Source organism: Electrona antarctica (assembly GCF_951216825.1).
Source record: "Electrona antarctica genome assembly, chromosome: 3".
In the NCBI taxonomy this organism is placed as follows: Eukaryota; Metazoa; Chordata; class Actinopteri; order Myctophiformes; family Myctophidae; genus Electrona; species Electrona antarctica.
The window spans coordinates 20,249,984-20,272,475 of NC_136808.1; the positions used below are offsets into that span (position 1 = coordinate 20,249,984).

Consider the following 22,492-nt stretch of genomic DNA (forward strand, 5'->3'; position numbering starts at 1 on the left):
GTGACAGCAGTGACAACACAGACATGTGTGTGGGGACACTGGGGAAGATTGAATTGGCATAACAACTAAATTGGGGAGAAAAAGGATGTAAAAATAATTGGCGTGTAGTGGTAAACAAGGCAGCTATGAGTGACACACACCATGTGGGCGTGTGTCAGCCATTAAGTTCAACAGTAGCACCGTTTCAGTAGCGTTTTAGGGCTCTTTGAAATTAACTGGAAATGGAGTGCAGCATGCTTCAAATTTGGGATGGACGGGAATCAACAATTAGTTTCACAGATCAAGCTCACATCCTACTGTCTGTAGGTAGGCCACACAGCAGAGTGGGTGGGCACAGAACACTGTCTGCAAAGAGAGCATGTCTATACTGTTCTCCAGTCACCCAACCACAACATCGCTCCACACTATTACACTATTGTTTGTCTGTCTCACATGCACACTACAGTTAAGGCCTATTCATACTGATGAGGTGACCACAGTGATTAGTAAAAACAGTGATGTGTTTGGGTGAGCGGTGAAGCGCTTACCAGCGCAGTGGTGGTAAGCGCAAAGAGCGTGGGAGAGGGAGAGAGAGAGAGAGAGAGAGAGAGAGAGAGAGAGAGAGAGAGAGAGAGAGAGAGAGAGAGAGAGAGAGAGAGAGAGAGAGAGAGAGAGAGAGAGAGAGAGAGAGAGATGGCGGGAGGGGGGGTCAAACAGGGGTAGGCATCAGCAGAGTAGCAGGAGATATTTATGACTGTAACGGTACAGTATGTGTGCACGTGGGAGGGCTTCTATTTGACACCACATAACAGCAATATTATTTATAGTCGAGAGTAGAATGACACACAAACACTTCAAACTATTTCAAGTAGTACAGTTGTAAAGCGAGACAACCTTGACAGGCCCGGTGAAGCGGGTTGGGTAAACAGAACCAAACAATATAAAAGTAATTAGAGAAATCAAAACGGCATTTTTCAAAAGCATTCCAGGGTTTTTGCCCTAGAGGTGGATTGAAACTGGCAGCCTTCCCACAAGTCTCTCATACAGTAGGTGGCTTTTACACTGATTTATTTTAACTCTTTACTTTCACATCAAATGGCTGCTTCACCTCCAGCAGACACATATTGGAACAAGCAGGTGTCTGAGCCAGTGTTCATTTCGTTAATTTTGTTAATTTCGAAAAAACCGTTGGTCGACTACCTTTTTTCACTGACAAAAACTAAATAAAAACTAAGACTAAAAATATTGACAATTTCTCTTGTAGATCGGCCATTGTCAGCATGCAATCAAACCATCAGGCATTACAACGCCATCAAGGCCCGGCAAAAATACATTTTAGTAGACAAAATTAACTGTAGATTTAGTCGACTAAAATCTTATGATATTTAGTCGACTAAAACTAAATAATTTCAGATGACTAAAATATGATTAAAACTAAATGCAATTTCATTCAAAAGACTATGACTAAAACTAAATCAAATCTTGCTGTCAAAATGAACACTGCCGTGCTGTGAACGTTTGGCGGTCAGTCAGTGCTTCATGTCATAAAGTTAACATATAGTTAACACAGGTCTGTAAGCTGTGACTCGCATGCAGAAGTCAGTAAAGCATGAGATCGAGAGAGGGGGTCTCTGACTTAGTGACTGACGGAACTGGTCAGGCCAGGTCACGCATGTACACATGCAGCCACATGTGAGCATGTTTGTTCAAACGTGCACAAACACACGCACGCGCGCACTCACACACTCTCACATACGCACACCTGAGAATAGCAATGTATTATGGCGCTCTGTCATTTTCCATGTCAGGGTGACCCGGGGTTGATCTCATTAGCGCTACTGGCAGACAAATTAGCGTTGATAACAGTTGGAGATGAGAAGAGCTGGCATTCTAGATTAATGAAAATGACCTCTGCTCTGTTCTAAACGACGACCATGCACCCATCTCCCCCCAGGCCCACACTGCTTTCTATCTCTTCTCATGTCTGGGTTTAAATTATTTTGACTGACTGGAGTACCATGTATACTATGAGAGGGCAACAATGACATATTGGAAAGAGAGAGAGGGGAGGGGGGGTCGCAGACATCTTCTCCTCGCTCACAAAGCAAGGTAATCACTCTGACAAGCTTGTCAGGAAGCATCGTCCCTGAGCCACCATCCATGCAGCGGATGAAGACATTCTTTGAGAGTAATGCATTTGACCCCCTCCATCATGCCGTGCCTCTGTCAGCAGACAGACCAAGTCAGGGCAGAGATGATGGCTGATGGCTGACAGACATGGCTGGGCTTGGCCAGACTCTGAAAGCCCTCGCTCAGAGCCCTCGCTCAGAGCCCATGATGAATGCACTGGAGGCGCTGAAGGGATGAATGAGGGACTGCAGGATAAAACGGTGGAGAAAGCGAGAGACAGACAGGAAGAAAAGAGGGGGGTTGGGGTGTGCAGACGATGGGTGTGAACAAGGCAGTAAATCTGCCCGACGTTGTGGCTGCCATGCACGAGGGGCCACCTTGGAGCCCTGTCTATGAGTCACGACCTACAGAATGAGGCAACAGGCAGTGTGGAAAAGAACTTGGCTTTTTGAAATACACAAGTAATGTATAGAGAAGTCATGGGAATTATTACAAAGGGAAGGTCAGGACAGGAGTCACGATAATAAAAGCCAACATTGTGTTTGGCACCGTGACATACGAACTTGGAACATTGAAAATAATGACCTTAAAAGCAGTGGTTCTACTTATTTTCTATTCAAGGGGAGAGGATCACTTATCTCAGTTCAGGCGTGTGCTGGGCGCAGACCCAAAGAGAATAAAATCTGCACTCTCAGTCGTAGTAAGAGTTCTGGTTTGACTGCTGCTGCGGATCCTCAACAGTATTAAACAAGACTCTTAAAGGACCACTTCACCACTTTTCAACCTATTTTCATATAATAGGTCCTCACTAATAATCATGATAAAATGGTGCAATTTCTTTCTACTCGGTCTGTGTCTCATAGGAGGGCTGTGGGCAGTTTAGAAACCGTCTTCCAGTGACATCATCGATGGGGAATACAAGCTAATAGAAACTGCAGGCTTTCTAGTCCTGAAAAGTTGCGAAAATGGAAGCCATCGTTCTCACGATAATGAAAATCTAAATATTTGTTTAAAAAATATTGTTAAAAAAAATCTGCCTAATGATGATGTCCCACAGCCCTCCTATGAGACACAGACTGAGTAGATTTTTTTTTTTTCATGATTATTAGTGAGGACCTACTGTATTATATGAAGATAGGTTGAAAAGTGGTGAAGTGGTCCTTTAAGGTCCCTGCAAAGGTCCCTGCACACTGCTGCGTTTTTCTGATTTTTAGCTGTGTTTTTCCGTCGGTTTTCCGAAAACCGTGTCCAGTGTGCAACCAACTTTACTACGACTGAGAGTGCGGATTTTATTCTCTTTCTACTTATTTTCTATCAATTACACACCCAGTAGGAGACTCAATGGAGACTCTATCCTAGACTCCGCCAGTCATCAGATTATTGGCTCAGGAATGTGACGAAAACTAAAGAAAATCTCCATAAATTCAAGGATTTTGATGTGAGCATCCACACTGATGATGAACGACCATTTTCTGCTAACAACCTTCCAAGAAGGTTCACAAATTCTTCTTATTACATAGGGTCAGAATAGGGCGGGCCACTAGGTCCATGTGGATAACAGAGAGGGCTGTGGGGGTATTTTGATGTCTATGGCTATTTCAGCCATAATGGGGGAAACTAAAGCCCCCCTTCCTCAGGCCCTGCCTGACAAACAGGACAATCAGTGATGAAAGACGGATTCTGTGCCTGGAAGTGGGAAAGGAAAGGAAAGGAAAGGAAAGGAAAGGAAAGGAAAGGAAAGGAAAGGGGGTGTGACTGTAATCAGGGCATGGAGAGAGAGAGAGTGGACTGCCATTTCCATGACCAAATAATGATTAACGTGGCAACACTCTACAACAGTGATTTTCAACCTTTTTCATATCAAGGTCCATTATTTATTCAGCATTTGAGCCATATTGAACCACTATTTGATGAGATTTAGCCTCTCAGACCCAAGACTTAGAATATGGTGTTGTCATTGTATAAGAATTTGTCCACAATTCCATGCTGTATTGATGTGGTACCATAGGAGAGATAACAGGCAAATGTTGATCAAACTAACAATTCTTCTACATTGTAGACTTCTTGTAAATACAGTGGTTATGCAGAGGTTTAACAATAATTTAAACAATAACATAATGTTTAACAATAATGTAACGCTCTCAATATTTAAGCAAATAACTAATAAGGGTCCATTTGGTTACCAACTCTCCATCATTTAGCTGGAGACTACCTGGAACACCCTCAATGACCACTGGTGGACCCCCGACCACTGGTTGAGAACCACTGCTCTCCAACAAAAACAATCCAATGTTTCCAGATCTGCGCTGCAGCAGGCAGACTCTGACGTTCTGCTCAAAGGGGCTTTGATTGTATATTATCTAAATTAGCAGGATTTTGCTCTTTGAAACCCAAGCACAGGGATTTCCTCTGTACAGATTAGCTTAATCAGGCTCCCTGTCAAAAGTAAGGGAAAAGAAAAGGGAAAAAAAGTGAGGGGAGGAAGAGGATGAGGAATGGCTTTTAGGTTGCAGAGCGATATTCACTCTTTAAAGTTCCCATCTGCGATTATATAAGGTGCCTGCTGTAGAAAAACCTTTGCTAGCTTTGTTTATGTTTTGATTCAATGAATCAAAGGCATTTTTCACACCCAAATCCAATGATAGTTTTTTATTTGTTTGTTTGTTTTTGTTGTACCACCCAAGTACATTTATCAACTAAATATACAGTTTTTTTTGCACACACTGTGCAATGTTATGAATTTGTTTGTGTTACTATAAGGTTAGCATAATACATCATGGTTTGTCCCCACAAATCTACTTGAATTTGGTTAAAACGTAAACGTAAAACTTTACTGAAATAATATCATGGCCGTATGAGTTATTTTACAATGTCTTTCCCACCTTAAATAGCAGCTCTACAAGCTCTAGCTCTACAAGCTCCAGACAGTGCAGTGACTGCTGTGTTAATGATGTGTAGATGAGCTCCAGGGCTGTTCTGACAGACTTACGTTCTGCGGGGAGGACAGGCAGACGTGGGGGACCAGCAACGACACAGAGGTCAGCAGCAGTGCCTGCCACAGCGTCAGCCTCCTGGAGACACGGAGAGAAAAACAAACAGACACTGTTGGTCAGCTACATCCATCCATCACTACTGTTGGTCAGCTACATCCATCCATCACTCCCAATCTGTTGGTCAGCTACATCCATCCATCACTCCCAATCTGTTGGTCAGCTACATCCATCCATCACTCCCAATCTGTTGGTCAGCTACATCCATCCATCACTCCCAATCTGTTGGTCAGCTACATCCATCCATCACTCCCAATCTGTTGGTCAGCTACATCCATCCATCCATCACTACTGTTGGTCAGCTACATCCATCCATCACTCCCAATCTGTTGGTCAGCTACATCCATCCATCACTCACAATCTGTTGGTCAGCTACATCCATCCATCACTCCCAATCTTCCGCCGTAGTGTGAAAACTCACCTCTTCAGACTCCACCTTACACCGCATCACTTGACCTAGCCTCGACGACCTTGCAGGCGTATGCAACGGCTTATTAGTACTGCAATTTAGATAGCATATTATGTAGACATAGCATTCTATGGTGTATAGTTTCATTGTACAGATAATTGTACTGTTAGACACAAATAAGCTGCCATGAGGACCACGAGGACCACTGGTCGAGAACCACTGCCCTAACTCACCGCAAAACCAAATATCTAAAGTACACCCTTAATACCATTTAAAAGCGCCATACAATGAGAAGACGCCAGATATTTGGGCTCGTGAAGCGCAGAGCCCATAAAATGTCTATCCTTTTGAAGTCTGTGCTGTTTGCTCAGCTAGCTGTCATCATCGGCCCTGTCGTCATTCACCAATCACCTTTAAAGGAATCTGAGAGTGCACACACACGCACGCACACGCACGCACGCACGCACGCACGCAAACACACACACACACACACACACACACACACACACACACACACACACACACACACACACACACACACACACACACACACACACACACACACACACACACACACACACACACACACACACACACACACACACACACACACACACACAAACAAAGAATTCCCTGCACGTTCTGTTTCTCTTTGACTCATTAAAAGATTAAAAGTGCCTTTTTCTCAGAAATGCTTTTTGGACTTCTTGGAAAGCCCCCTTTTTAGTCATTCGCTTCCTGGCACTGCCATCAGCTCTATTTATACGTTTATAAGAGTATAAAAGTCTGAATAAATCAAGTAAACATAAAATGGTCCATTCTGTTATCAGACAACATCATTTTGCGTCATCTCTCTCTCTCTCTGTCTGTCTCTCTCTCTGACTCGCTCTCTGTCTCTCTGAAGATAAAAGTTATATATTGTAAAACAAACCTCCCCTAGCTTCTTTCTTATCTTTTCATTTAATGTACTTCCTTTCCACTCTCCTCCATCTACCCCTCCTTCTCTCTCATCTAGCCCTCTAGTTTGTCCCATCCCTCTCTCTATATCTCACTCATCTCTTCCTTAAGGCGCTGTACACAGAAACTGGGTCCAGAAACTCTTGGAGCATGTTTTTGGCTCAGGACCAGGTCAGTAGTTGCCCTGTCCAATTAAACGATACACATCTCCCCCACACTTGGCTGAGCAGCCCTACCCTTCAGAGCCCCCCACGGCCATTGCGTTGGGGAGGGGATTCATATCAACTGGTATTTCAACACTCCATTAAAGAGGGTCTCATTGTTTGAAATGAAACAGCAGTGGAGAATGTACATTGCCAGTAGCCTATTTAGTCATAGTTTTAGTCATCGTATCTTGGTTTTTATTTTGTTTTTGTTCTTTAGTCAACTAAAACTATGACGAAACTATGACTATACCTTTTTTTCACAGACACACAAGAACAAAAACAAAATAAAAACCAAGATACGATGACTAAAACTATGACTAAATAGGCTACTGGCAATTTTGTCATCAAATTAAAAACTAGACTGAAATTTTAGGGAGGGACTAGTGGAGAAGGACACCATACAACTAAAAGACAAGTTTATGTTTGGTTGTGTGCAGGTGTCACGCTCCGAAAATAGCCGATTTGAGAGTTGGTCCCTTTCTTTTCAGTTTCTCCATCTTACTGTTCCTCCAACAATATGGCATTTTTACAGTGGTGGAAAAAGTACTCAAACCTATATGTAATGTAGAAACACTCCGTTAGTCCGATAATCAAAATTTACCAGAGTTCAAGTACAAAAGTATTGGCATCAAAATATACTTAAAGTACCAAAAGTAAAACTACGCATTATGCAGAATGTTACCATGTGTCTAAAATTGTACTGAAATACAGTAGTTCACATGTACTTAAGTTAGTTTACACCACTGCATTTTTATAATGAAACTATACTCTTAATGTTCTGATTATGGATAGAACAACTTGTTACTTGTTATTATGGTGTGACAAGTACACAAAGCATTCTTAAAGGAGAATTCCAGACCAGCACTTTTCTTACCGTAATCTGATATTACGGTATATCCAACAACCAGTGGTAAAAAATAAAAAAGTTAATCCAGACGGCACTGTACAGTACCTCACAGCCTCGCAGTGTGCTCTGTTAGTTACCTGTACCACTCATTATTGGATATAATAACACCAGATTAAGGTAAGAAAATTGTTAATCCAAAATTCTCCTCTAAGAGGATAATGGTGGACAAGACATGAAAGAAGACATAAGTCATTGGCTTGTTGGCCTGCTAACCATGGGGCCCTGATGAAGGTGAGGAGGGGTCACCCCACCTCCCCCTCCTCTCATTAAGGCTATAGCAGCACATTAGTGAATAGCTCTGAGGCAGACCAAAGGAAATGGCTTTAATCAATTCAAGACGGTTGTTTATTTTCACTGACATTAGTCCTTCTGATGACATCATGATGAGGGGGGAAAACAAACATACAAATCCTATGATCCAACTCTTCCACTTAAATATCACAGCACTCAAAATCTGATAGCGTTCAGAATCTGATGTTTTCAAAGACATGCTTAGCAATCATTTGGTAACGGACACAAAAACTAATTTTGATACAAAACGGCAAGACCACTCAAACATGTGTCTTGTATAGGACGTTTAAGAATTAGCCTATTTCACATAATTTTCCTTCATATATATATATATATATATATATATATATATATATATATATATATACGTACACCACGTCTCTGTGTGTACGTACGTGTGTACGTACGTCTGTAATCCACATAACTCGAGAACCGTTCGTCCCACCGACTTCAAATTTGACACACGCGTTCCACACCACCACAGGGAGTGCAGTGCCCGGGGTCAAGTCCGTCGGATCGCCGGTTGTCCAGAACCAGCACAAAAGCCTCTGCCCGGGCTCTGGACAGGGCCCCGGCCTGCCCAGTGCCCACTGTGCAGGATCTAGTCTGGACATCTCCATAATTGAGCTAGCCTGTTCTGATATCACAATGATGTTCTGACATCTGCATAGACTCCATAATTGACCATGCCTGACAAAGAACTCCATATATGGGCATCAAATGGACACATACATAATAACTGTGTGGGGCACGCTTTTCCAACTTGCATTGTTCCAAATAGGCCAGTGCTCAACAGGCACCGCTCTAGTTTAAACAAATGGGGAGCGAGAGAGAAGGTGATGCAACACAGGTCTACAGTCCGACTATGACATTTAGTCGACTAAAACCAAAGCACTTCAGATGACTAAAATGCAACTAAAACTAAGTTCAATTCTATTCAAAAGACTATTGACTGCCTGAAACTAAATCAAACTATGCTGTCAAAAAGGAACACCGCGGTGGACACACTATGCTGTCAGTCATCTGTGCGCCCCGCCCCCCTACATTAGTCTGGTGTATATACAGTAAATTCTAGTGGATGAAAGGTGCCCTCCCACCTGTCTATTCTTCCAACTGTTTCTCATAAGCAGTGGTGGAAAACGTATTCATATGTTACTTGAGTAAAAGTTATCAATACTGCAATATAGAAATACTCTGTTACGAGTAAAAGTCCGGAATTCAAAATGTACTTGAATGAAAGTGCAAAAGTATTGGCATCAAAATGTAAAGTACCAAAAGTAAAAGTACTTATTGTGCAGAAATCAAGTCATTTCAAGTTTTCAAAAATATACAAATGGTCTGAATGTATATAGAGGCTGCAGTGGGTAATGTATCTTTTGTAATAACAATCCAAATCTATAAAGTAATTAGTAACTAAAGTTTTCAAATGATTGTAGTGGGGTATTGAAAATTGGAAATACTCAAGTAAAGTATAAATACCTCAACATTGTACTTAATTATTTCTCTCCAAAATATACGTACCCCTCAGATAGGGGACGTTATTTCTTGTACGTATATATACATATAATGGTACACGGCAGCTTTTAACATTGATCCGGTTGTTATGTTAACGCCTCCGTCACCACCAGCTATGGGACGTTAAATCTCTCCATTTACCTCGGTTCAAAGGAGGATTTCCAAACCTTCGGATGTCATTTGTGACTTTGTACCGCGTCGCTCCCGACATGTAAATGTTTCTGGCGAGAGGTAAACAGTCCGTCCGTGAGTCTGTGTGTGTGTGTGTGTGTGTGTGTGTGTCCGTCCATCCGTCCGTCTGTTACCAGCTAATTTCCGGCACCGCTAACCCGGTTGGTGCCAAATTTTGAACGCACACTCCCTGGATGCCAATGATGAACCTCTGCCCCAAATTTTCCAGAATGGCCTGTTATAGCGCCACCAGGAGGCCGACTTTTGAAAAACATTTTTTTATAGGCTATTACTCCTCCAGATTCTTCCAGTTTGCAGGATTGGCCCATTTTGAACAAAAAGCCTCAAATCATGAACACAGCGTGCAAGTTACGTGAAAGCTTTCACAGACTTTCCTACTAGGCTGAGGAATATATCCCACCCTTTTCACATTGGCCTGTTATAGCGCTACCAACAGGTGGATTTTTGCAAAACATTTTTGGAACAAAATGCCTCAAATCATCCAATTGCCATCCAAGGCATAAGAAGAAATGGCACCCTTTTCACATTGGCCTATTATAGCGCCACCAGGAGGCCACAACCTGACCTGCCCTGGTGGAGACCTGTGCCCCGAGGGGCACTTTATCTAGTTTGCATCTTATTTCATCATATTTCATCATTTTCTATTATTTTAGTTCGTTACAATCTATTCACTATTATCTATATTACATGTTATTGTATTGCTGTTGTTAGCAGCACTATGTTGCGGAACACAATATGTCACACCAACGTTTCCCTGCTGGTACCTCAAATAAACCATTCTTAATGCGTGATTGTTGCTGTGGTTGAACTTGCATACCTTGACTTAAACGTAAAGCGCACGCACGCACTCACACACACACACACACACACACACACACACACACACACACACACACACACACACACACACACACACACACACACACACACACACACACACACACACACACACACACACACACACACACACACACACACACACACACACACACACACAGGTCTTTCTCCCACCCTATACAAATAAACAACAGCCTCACACTGTTATCTTAACAATTAGATTACGGCCATAATGACGTGCCGCTCGGAACATTGCAGGTGAGAATGTGTCCCTTGACCTCTTGTGAGCTGTGAGTCATGATGTTAACAGAGCAGAAACCGGCCCGGGCAGGCCTAGCGGTCCAGGCACCTAGGCTGGTAATCGTGTTGCGGGTTCGAGTCCCGATCCCGACAACCTTTGCTCTGTGTCTTCCCCCCCATCTCTCATATCACCACGTTTCCTGTCAACCTACTGTACACCTATCAATAAAGGCAAAACAGCCCCAAATAATATCAAAAGTGCAGTGTTAATGTCGTCGTCTAAAACTATGACGGAAAATGTTGGTCGACTGATGAAAACTAAACAAAAGCTCAATGCAAGCCAAACTGAGCTTTGATGACTGAAACTATGACTAAATATAGACAATTTCGTGGACAAATATAGACTAAAATGTTAAGGAGGGAGTAGAGGAGAAGAGATCCAGTAGAATCTGCCATCAAGGCCTGCCAAAATATTTTTTTTTTGTTGACAAAATCAACTGTAGATTTAGTCGACTAAAATGTTATGATATTTAGTTGACTAAAATTAGACTAAAACCAAAACATTTCAGATGACTAAAATACGACAAACTACTATAAATGCAATTACATTCAAAAGAGTAAACTAAAACAAAATCTGCAGTCAAAATGAACAGTGCTGACTGTGGATGGATTCTGGGCGTCCACTAGGGTGCATGAGCGTGATCACGTGACCACGGGCACCTTTTTCCAATTGTCTCGTCACCCACCAAGTGAGGAAAAGCACCTTTGACCCGAAGAGATTTAGCTGTGCCTGCCTGTGACCCACCCACCAATTAGTGGAAAGTAGCCACGGGGCCAGATTGATATATGAAGTATGTCACTGAATGTATTGACACAGTGATTAACCACATGAAGCCTAGCTAGCGTCCCTATTCTGTGGCGAACATTTAGAGAAAATAGCAGATTGTGATGTTGTAGACCGGCTATTCTCAGTGAAGAGATTTAGAGAGTAGAGAGTCGAGAGTAGAAAGGGGGAAAAGGAGTTCCCCTAGCATAATAGAGCTCTGGGGTAGTGTCAAAATAGTACTCTATATAGGGTTTAAAGGTAGGGTAGGCCTACAGTATGTGATATTCTTTGGTTAAACAAAAGTTGTTGTTTTTGTTAAAAAGGTTAAAGCCAAATATTCTGAGAGTAATCAGCATAGGTAGTGTTTGTAACAGAGGTCTCCCCGTCTCTCCAGCTCTTCAGTAAACAGAAAATGCATCGCCGGTTGCCGGTTTCAGCCAAATAGAAAAGTATACCCATTTATCAGCTTAAATTCTATTAGAGGGCATGTGCATGATATCATCATCATACCCAGAAGTTATGCAGGAAAGCCTACTGACCGAGTGGCAAAAAACAACTTTCTGGCTTTGACAGCCCATACATGCAAACAGAAAAGTCCTATCTGATGCGTTAAACTCACTTTGCCACTCTCTTTATGCATGCGCATACCCTCTATAGTGTTCCAGTTTCAATGTTGTCTGCTAACCGTATGTCATTACTTCCAATTTCACGTGTTTTATCCTGCTGTGAGTTCTCCTCCTGATAAATAAATGTTCTGTTTACTAAAGAGCCAGAGAAACAGGGAGACCCCTGTTACCGAACAAACACTCAATAGTAATGATTGTTATCAGAATATTATCTGATTACAATCTGATGCCATAGAACGCATAGGTGGACCCCAGGCTACTGATCACATGACCCAAGTTCTAGACCTTGACTAAACATAAGGGGGGGGGGACGTTTTATTATTTCCACAACAACTCTAAGGTATATTAATGACATAGTTCAATGTTGAAAATGAGTGGTGAGTGGTTTACTTTAAAGTAAAGTGGTTAATGAATGTTACAATGCGCTTCTAGCCTTCTACTGAGGATTTGTAACGTTTGTGTGAACCACAACTATGCCGCTTTAGTAGCAGATTTGCTTCAACGCTGTAAACAAGTTTATTGCACAAATGTAAAATAGAATGGAATGTTGTATAGTCTGTAAGTCAGTATCCACAACCACAACCAAAGACTGCTGACTAAATTCAAAACAGTAGGCTGCATTAATGTTGTTGTTTTGCCTTATTCTCACGCTGCTTTGACTCGGCTCTGTATACCGAGTACCGACACTGCCTAGTTTTCAGTGTTGTAAAATAACTATAAGTACAAGTACAGGTACTTTTACTTTACTGAGAGTATTTCCCATTTTCAGTACTTTTACTTTTTACTTTTACTCCACTACAATTATTTGAAAATTCAGCCCTATATACATTTCAGCCATTTCAGCCATTTTAAAGGTTTCATGACATTCATTTGAACATTTATTTTTATTTTATTTGTCCCTCAACATCTGTTGAGTCTTACCTCACAGTCCACAGGCAAATCAGAGCACTTGAGCCAGAAAACCCCAGACCACAGAAAATCTACTGAATGTTAAAAGTTCAGGTTTTTTGGGTGATAACCTAAAGAAAATAAGATGTCACGATCCCTTTAAAATACTTACACTAGAGCGTGTAGTGAGCTTGTAGATCTGCTATATACATTGTATACATCTGCAAACTTGTGAAACAGGACATTCTGCATAATAAGTACCTTCTACCTTTGGACTTTTACTTGTATCAGAGTATATTTACATTGCAGTATTGATACTTTTAATTAAATAAAAAATGAGAGTACGTTTTCCACCACATGCTGTCTTTTTTGCCTTATGGGTTCACTAGCCTCTTTCAGGTTATAGTCAGAACAAACTCAGGGAGAAAAAACTGTCATACCTCAGGGATTATGAGCTTATCTTTTCACAACCACTTGGACTGAGGCAGAACCTCTGTCAGGTCATATAGAGTCATGAACCCACAACATGGGATGGATGCACAGCACAGCTGCATGCAGCCAGCGGACACAGGGCCATGGTCAAAACACTGGACCGGTCCGTGCACCCGACCCAACTACAGAACCATTTTAGGTGCACACACACGCGCACGCGCACACGCACACGCGCACACGCACACGCACACACACACACACACACACACACACACACACACACACACACACACACACACACACACCAGGAGCAGAAGTGTGACTGCAGACACAACAGACTTTATGTAAGCATGCACTCCAGGGTGTCTGGATGTTCCGGGTACCCCCCGGGGACCCCCACACGGTAACTCTGTCATTTCTTGACTGTTTCGGACACGGGGCGGCTCGCGGGACCGGGCTGGCACCCTGGGTGCGTTCCTGTGGGTCTGGAAATTCCGGGGACCCCCCGGGGACCCCCACACGGAGTTGCACCACTCAGTTCACACGGGTGTGATTTTTGATAAACAGTGTAGTACAGTACATGTACATGTCTGTGGCTCAAATGGAAAATAAATAATGGACCTTGATTTGAAAAAGGTTGAAAACCACTGGATAAATTGGCCAGGCCATATCCCATATCTATACTGTAGGCTCCATAACAGGGCGTGCAGATCATAGGGAACGTGCATTCAGAAGCAAGCACTGCATAGGCAGCACATTCTTATCTGGATGAACTGAACCTTTGCCACAGTGCAGTCTTCTTCAATGACAACTGGCTGAGCTCCGTTATTTCATTTCCACTGACAGACAGGGATAAATAATGCTAAGCAAAAGGCCACTCAAGTTATAATGGGCCCAAATGGAATCGTGTCATTTGTTCAAAGTATTGATTGTCTTTTGGAAACGGACTGAAGTGCTAATGTAACGCCCAGGATTCGAACTTGGGCCTCCCGCGTGAAAGTCCAACATCTTAACCACTAGACCAAAGGGATATCCCTCTGGACCAGGGGAGATATTAGACTTTTGAGGCCATCAGGCTCTGAGCCATTCTGCAACACTCGCCTCCCTTTTGACCTCCTCCCACGGGGAAACCCAATCCGGGTCACGGCACCAATGTAACGCCCAGGATTCGAACTTGGGCCTCCCGCGCGAAAGTCCAACATCTTAACCACTAGACCAAAGGGATATCCCTCTGGAACAGGGGAGATATTAAACTTTTGAGGCCATCAGGCAGAGGCTCTGAGCCACTCTGCTACACTAACCCTGCGGGGAGAGAGAGCGTGACATCATTGCACGTAACATCAAATTACAGTGCTGGTTTTTAAGCTATATTATGCTCAGTGTTCCATGGTATAAGTAGATTAAATCTGTTCTCAAACATTCCTCCAAAGGTTATCATCGTTGAGAAATGTTCCCCCCAGTGTCTCTCTCTCTCTCTCTCTCTTTCTAATAAACCTATACATGATGCTATTAATCTGAAAAATGCTTTTTATTTATTTATCTCCAATGCCAAAAAACTATTAAATCGTTAATCACAATTATTTGTGTGATAATAATCATCAATGTCAATGTGTAATGGTGACAACCCTAGGGCCACAAACACTTTGAGGTAGACAGGTTGGGCTCTACTCCAGAAGAGGTTGAGAGAAGCAGCACTGCTCCAGGGCAGCTACTGTTGTGATAAGAAGAGAGCTATTAAAGCATACATTTTTGTGTCCTGTTAACAATGTGTACAGAAACCACATATGTCTGATCTTATCTGATAATAAACAGATGGAAATCAAACATTAATAGAATTTGTTGTTTTTGTTTGAAAATCCATTCAGTTTTTCTATTATTTTTTGTGCATCTCTCTCTCTCTCCCTCTCCCTCTCCCTCTCTCTCTCTCTCTCTCTCTCTCTCTCTCTCCCTTTCTCTCTCTCTCTCAACTGTGTGCTATTCAAAAGACTAAGCCTCAATCTGAATTTGCTGTCAAAATTAACATTGTCTGACACATCCCAGCAAATATTAAAGAATTGATGCTCTCCTTGGGGAAGAACAACGTGAACATGCTTTCCACTGACTCTGGATATAACACAACATATTGCATTGTGGGACGAGACAAATAAGAAGAAAATGAGGCTGCAGGAACAGTCAACAGATTCTGACACTGTCCAGTCACTTATATTTTCCAGGGAGGGAGTTGTTGTTGCGGGCCGGCGGGATGGGATTAAGATCAAATATGAGCAGAGTATTTATAGCCCATGACATTTGGGAGATAAAGGTAGTGCAGCGGGAGGAGTGGAGGGGATGTCATAGACTGTACCCTCCTCCTCACAATGTCATAGACTGCCCTGTACCCTCCTCCTCACAATGTCATAGACTGCCCTGTACCCTCCTCCTCACAATGTCATAGACTGCCCTGTACCCCCCTCCTCACAATGTCATAGACTGCCCTGTACCCTCCTCCTCACAATGTCATAGACTGCCCTGTACCCTCCTCCTCACAATGTCATAGACTGCCCTGTACCCTCCTCCTCACCATGTCATAGACTGCCCTGTACCCTCCTCCTCACAATGTCATAGACTGCCCTGTACCCTCCTGACCTCCTCACAATGTCAGAGGCCGGAGTGTTGCTTCACCCACTGACCACATCATTACACTAGATTCCATCTGCCTTATTCTGCCATCATCCAGAAAGAATGGTAAATGGTAAATGGTGCATTTATATAGCGCCTTTATCCAAGGCGCTTTACATAGATTGTGCATTACATTCACCCATTCACACACACATTCATACACCGATTGCGGCGGAAGCCATGCAAGGTACCAACCAGCACATCGGGAGCAATTTGGGGTTCAGTGTCTTGCCCAAGGACACTTTGACATGTAGCCAGGAGGAGCCGGGATTCGAAGAATAGACAGGAAATAACAAACAGCTGCCTGGCTGTGTTTAGAATTCCATTTGTACTTCACCTTGTTGGTGAAAAGATAAATAAAAGCAGAAGTGATACAAAGATTCAGTATATGTGCCATGAGGAAAACTGGAGAGAATATCCGTTTCCATTTATAGGACAGATTGAAAATGAGTGCTGTATACTTGGCGTTTAACCACTTAAACCCCATGCATCCCTATGATGTGGGGAACATTCATCAAAAATAGCTAGAAGCTCACAATGCGTCACAACGTGACAGTGAGCTTGTAGATCTTCTATATTTGGTGAAGATACTTGGTGTACTGCAGGCTGAAAAAGAACACACCTAGTAAAGTGCAAGTGACATTGATGAATTCAAATATTATTAAATATTATCGAAGTATTCTGAGGCACCCGTGGACTTGCGCCAAGGCACCCACTTTGAGAAACTCTGGTATAGAGAATGTCTTTACAGACAGACAGCCATGCACACACTGAGGAAATAACACAACCTGCCTCTGAGATTTACGCATCAACTCCCATCCCATGCATGGAACAGGTTTAAGGTACTATAATTGATTCAGTTGTCACGCAATGCACTTCCCTCTGTCTGTCTGATAACTTCATTGTAGACTAGGCTACATCAGTGGTTCTCAACCTGTGGGTCCGGACCCCACAGGGGTGTACTATAATAAAAACTGGTCAAAGATTGGCCAAATTGTCAAATAATATAAGAAAGAGGCAGAATAGCCGATCTACAAGCTGGCAGATCAGCTATTTTCACTGAGGCATTACACTAAATGTAATGCCTCAACTGTATACATTCCCAGACAATCCCAGTGGTGATCAGGGTGTGTGTGTGTGTGTGTGTGTGTGTGTGTGTGTGTGTGTGTGTGTGTGTGTGTGTGTGTGTGTGTGTGTGTGTGTGTGTGTGTGTGTGTGTGTGTGTGTGTGTGCGTGTGTGTGCGTGTGTGTGTGTGCGTGCGTGCGTGTATGGGGGGGGTGTCCCCAGTTCAAATATGATTATTATGATTTCATATTTTGGGGGTCTGAAAAGGTTTAGAGCCACTGAACTAGACTGCATTGTAGTCGTTCTCAAACATGTTCATTTCAAGGACACCCACCCAATTGACAATTATTAGCCTGTGGATTCCCATTTGAAAATATGCCAGGGACCTGAATAACCATAAGAGAAGATTTCTACGGCTCTAGGTTCCTAACTAGAGAAAGTGCCCCTCGGGGCACAGGTCTCCACCAGGGCAGGTCAGGTTGTGGCCTCCTGGTGGTGCTATAATAGGCCAATGTGAAAAGGCCATTTCTTATGCCTTGGATGGCAATTGGATGATTTGAGGCATTTTGTTCCTGCCTGAAGAAGGCCTAAAGGCCGAAACGTTGCTACGACTCTTCACTCTTATCAAAATAAACCTCTTGAACCAGCAAGTGGCGGTGTGCGGGTCTCTCCTCCTTCTCTAAGGCATTTTGTTCCAAAAATGTGTTTTGTAAAAATCCACCTGTTGGTGGCGCTATAACAGGCCAATGTGAAAAAGGTGGGATATATTCCACAGCCTATAGGAAAGTCTGTGAAAGATTTCACTTGAATTGCACGCTGCGTTCATGATTTGAGGCTTTTTGTTCAAAACGGGCCAATCCTGCAAACTTTGAAAGCCAATGTTAGCCAATTAGGATGGAATATGAAATATCGGACAGATCCGGCTCGAACACATGACTATAGAGATAGTGTGTAACGATTTGCGGGTTTTAGAATCTGGAGGAGTAATATCAAAAAATGTGTTTTTCAAAAGTCGGCCTCCTGGTGCTGCCTATAACAGGCCGTTCTGGAAATTTGGTGCAGAGGTTCATCGTTGGCATCCAGTGAGTGTGTGTGCAAAATTTGTCATCGGGTTAACGGTGCCGGAGATTAGTACACACATGGACGGACACACGGGAGTGCAAAACATACTCTCTCCCCATGCCTTCGGCCTGGTGGAGACAACTATCCGTTTAGCTGGGGACCCACTGGAACTCCATCAAGGACACCTGGGGGTCCCCGCACTCCCCGGACCCCACTTTGAGAACCAATGGTCTGGAGGACTAGCCTAATTGTCTTGAAGCTGAAACACAGAATAGAAGCTTGTTTTTAAACATAGCATCTTACCTAAGCAGTGATGACATAGTAGGGCGGTGAAAAGGGATGGGGTGGATATCTCTCTTTCGTAGTCAGGTGAAATTTGTCATCGTGATCTGAAAGGTTTCAGCTCGCATTTGAAACGCATTCCCGTGGCGCACAATAATAATGTCCCGAGGTGAAGCGTCCATTCCCAGCCCAACAACATCCAGGTATTTCACCATTTCAGACACTTATTTCCCCCGCACCCCGTGTGAGTTTTAATAAATACTTTGTATCAACAATAAAACGGCGTCCATCCAAAATTGCAAAGAATTCTCGGCTAATCCAAGCGTTCTTTCCCAATGCGCATCAAATGCGCTCTTTTGGGAACATCCATTACAGTAAAACGTCTCTCCTCTTGGTAGACACGTCCAGGTGTATTAAAGGGATTATTATGTCATGCAATTTGCCGACTTAATAAAAGCGCAGGCTATATTCTGTGTTGGTCATACAAAGCGCAGCAGGTAGCCTACAACGCACACTATTACGTTACGAAGCAGAACAGTCATTCTTCTGGCACATTACAGCAGTCCCGTATAAAGTCCAGTTTCACTTTGCTGGAATTCAAGGAAGTTTCTTTTTTTATAAGCCACTACAACAAGCAAAGGTACAAGCTTCCAATCTGTTTAGTTTCTTCTATCTCTTTCTCACTCGAAACCGCTTCAATAATGCGCGTAAAAGGAACCATCCAGCGAACAAATGTCAGTCATCAGCACTTATTTCCTTCCATCCAGATATAATAATCCCAAACAAACAGAATAGTGGACGACACACTCATGTACTGTCAGTCAGATAGTGTTCGATCTCTCTCGTCTGCACGCAGCGCGGCTACACTATACTAGTATACACCTGATGTGAGTTCTTCTCCACACACTGCATTCCAGACGCAGTGAACACGCCCCCCACCCCACACACACTCTCCCACTGCCCTCCACTTGCCGCGTCAAATCATAACTTTGTGTGCTTTCCAGAGAGAGAGAGAGAGAGAGAGAGAGAGAGCGAGAGAGAGAGAGAGAGAGAGAGAGAGAGAGGTGACACAATGTTTCCTCTTTAATGGTGGTGTGTGAATGGCAGTGGTGGAAAGTACTTATTACTTAAGTAATTTTGAGTTATTTTATACTTTACTTGAGTATTTCTAATTTCTAATAGTTTTACATTTACTTCTACTCCACTACATCTCAGATCCTAATATTGTAGGCTACTATTACTCCACTACGTACATTTAGGCCTATTTGGAAAGTTTTGTTAATTTGTAGATTTTGATTATTATCACAAAACATTTTGAATTCCGGACTTTCCTGTCATTTCTATATTGCAATATTGATACTTTTACTTTATAATATTATAATATGCACACACTGTGTAGGCCTATGTACCTTTTTTTAGAGGACAGTTTGCTGTCAACATGATCCACTTCTTCTCAACATACCCCATACCCCAACATGCCCCACCTTTCCCACCCAGTCATAATCTCCTCCTCTTCACTTCTTCAGTGTGTCACCTCCCAAACACACGCGCGCACACACACACACACACACACACACACACACACACACACACACACACACACACACACACACACACACACACACACACACACACACACACACACACACACACACACACACACACACACACACACACACACACTCTCTCTCTCTCTCTCTCTCTCTCTCTCACTCACTCACTCACACACACACACACACACACACACACACACACACACACACACACACACACACACACACACACACACACACACACACACACACACACACACACACACACACACACTGTTCTGTCTACAAGTCAGGACACCAAACTGTCTGAATCACTTCATTCCTATACCGTTTTTAATCCGGAATTCTGCAATTTGCCCTATTATTTCTCTAGGTGTGTGATGTCCTGGGGCATCTCCTCTGTCGTTTTGAAGATCAGTATCCGTTTACAGGCTGTTTTAAAACCCGTAAAACCCAAAGGAATCTATGTAATTTTAGATTTTAGCTATGTTTTTCAAAACAAAACAAAAAAACTTTTAGGATTTAGCACAGTGCGGTTCTCAGAAATAGCTGATTTACAAGCTCACAGCACATCACGTCACATCACTTCGTGCCATGCCGTGGGCTTTACATCTGCTATCTTTGAGGGACAAATCACACCCGTGTGAACTGAGTGGTGCAGGCTGCTCAACAACACAGCTGGCTGGCTAATGGCCCTTCAGGCTGCTCAACAGTGCCACTTTAGGTCACCCAGCGGTATTGCAGCTGTTTGTATACTCTCTAAACAGACAGACAGACAGACAGACAGACAGACAGACAGACAGACAGACAGACAGACAGGCAGGCAGGCAGGCAGGCAGGCAGGCAGACAGACAGACAGACAGACAGACATTTTGGGGGTCCTTGGCACGAAAAGGTTAGAGAAATACTGATTTGGAAGACATCTATAGAATCGGCGTCAGGTCTTAAATGAGTTAAGGGGAGGGGGCATGTGATGTGATGGGGTAACTTATACCAATTATAGGCAAGCTATTACATGTTAATATTGTACAGATAAACAAGTCACCGACCGGAAAGGACACGCGGAACACACATGTAAGCAGGTCGCTTCATCCTACTATAAATGCGCCACGTCTCTGCGTACGTGCGTACGTGTGTGCGTGCGTGCGTACGTGTGTGTACGGTTGTAATGCATGTAACTCGACACCCGTTTGCCCCACCGACTTCACATTAGACACACGCGGTCCACACTCCCGCAGGGAGTGCAGTGCCAAGGCTCTGGTCAGGCTCTGCCAGTGGGCCTAATGAGGCCAACTCCTTTCACCTGGGCCAGGCTCTGCCAGTGCACGGGCCTAATGAGGCCAACACCTTTCACCTGTGCAATTTACACTTTTCAGTTTGCAGTCTTCACACACATGCAGGCACATACACAGATCTCCATGTGGGACACCGGCTGACAGTTAAAACGGGTGCTATGACAACGGATATCATTAGGTTCCCAAGTAGGCCGGTGGCCGACTGCGACGGGCACGTACAGGTCTAGTGGCATTAAAGACGGGCAATCTCCAATTTCCTATACCTGTCTCGTTGAGCAGGGCTTTGGAGAAGTCCCCATGACTGAGTTATTGTGAAGATACAACATGGCCTCGCAGTGAACCCTGCCTCAGCAGAACGGCGGTACATCTCCGTCAGAAGCGGTGTGAAGTCCCTTTAAGCATTGCCAAGGCAGAGAGAATGCATGTCAAACTATGTGCTACAGTTTCACCAGCCATGTGACCTTGAGCCGTCACCCTGCTCCGTGCAGCAGCAGAAGAACCCCGGCCGTTAACCTCTCTGTGCAGAACAAGACGGTGGAATGTGATCCTATCTGTGCAGTGCAGGGCCTTGTTGTGTTCTCGTCTGTCCATGGGTGTTAAACATGTGCATATAGTCCTATCTGTGCAGTGCAGGGCCTTGTTGTGATCTCGTCTGTCCATGGGTGTTAAACATGTGCATATAGTCCTATCTGTGCAGTGCAGGGCCTTGTTGTGATCTCGTCTAATGGGTGTTAAACATGTGCATATAGTCCTATCTGTGCAGTGCAGGGCCTTGTTGTGATCTCGTCTGTCCATATGGGTGTTAAACATGGGCATAGTTTTGCTTTGGGTGTGAGGACTTCTTATATGAGAGAAGGCCTAAAAACCAGTGGTGTTTTGTTTACTTAAGTATCAATACTGAATACTGCAATGTAGAAATACTGTTACAAGTAAAAGTCCAGAATTTAAAATGTACTTCAGTAAAAGCACAAAAGTATTGGCATCTAAATGTACTTGAAGTACCAAATGTAGAACTCATTAATGCAGATTTCACACGTTTTCAAATGTACGTATACTGTATACAAAGACATCTTCAGCTTGCAGATCTGTGA

The 22,492-nt window shown here is 43.3% G+C and overlaps 1 protein-coding gene across 1 annotated transcript in view; it reads right to left on the reverse strand.

Annotated features, from left to right (window-relative positions):
- adamtsl5 (ADAMTS like 5) overlaps positions 1-19,382 on the reverse strand; it is a 46,675-nt gene extending 27,293 nt beyond the window's left edge. Inside the window, exons 1-2 of the mRNA XM_079497322.1 lie at positions 18,575-19,382; positions 5,099-5,180 (exon numbers count right to left, since the gene is read on the reverse strand). Of these exons, the coding sequence (XP_079353448.1) occupies positions 5,099-5,180; positions 18,575-18,591 (99 nt within the window). The 5' untranslated portion in view covers positions 18,592-19,382. The remainder of the gene's footprint in view (positions 1-5,098; positions 5,181-18,574) is intronic.
- Positions 19,383-22,492: the final 3,110 nt, after the last annotated feature.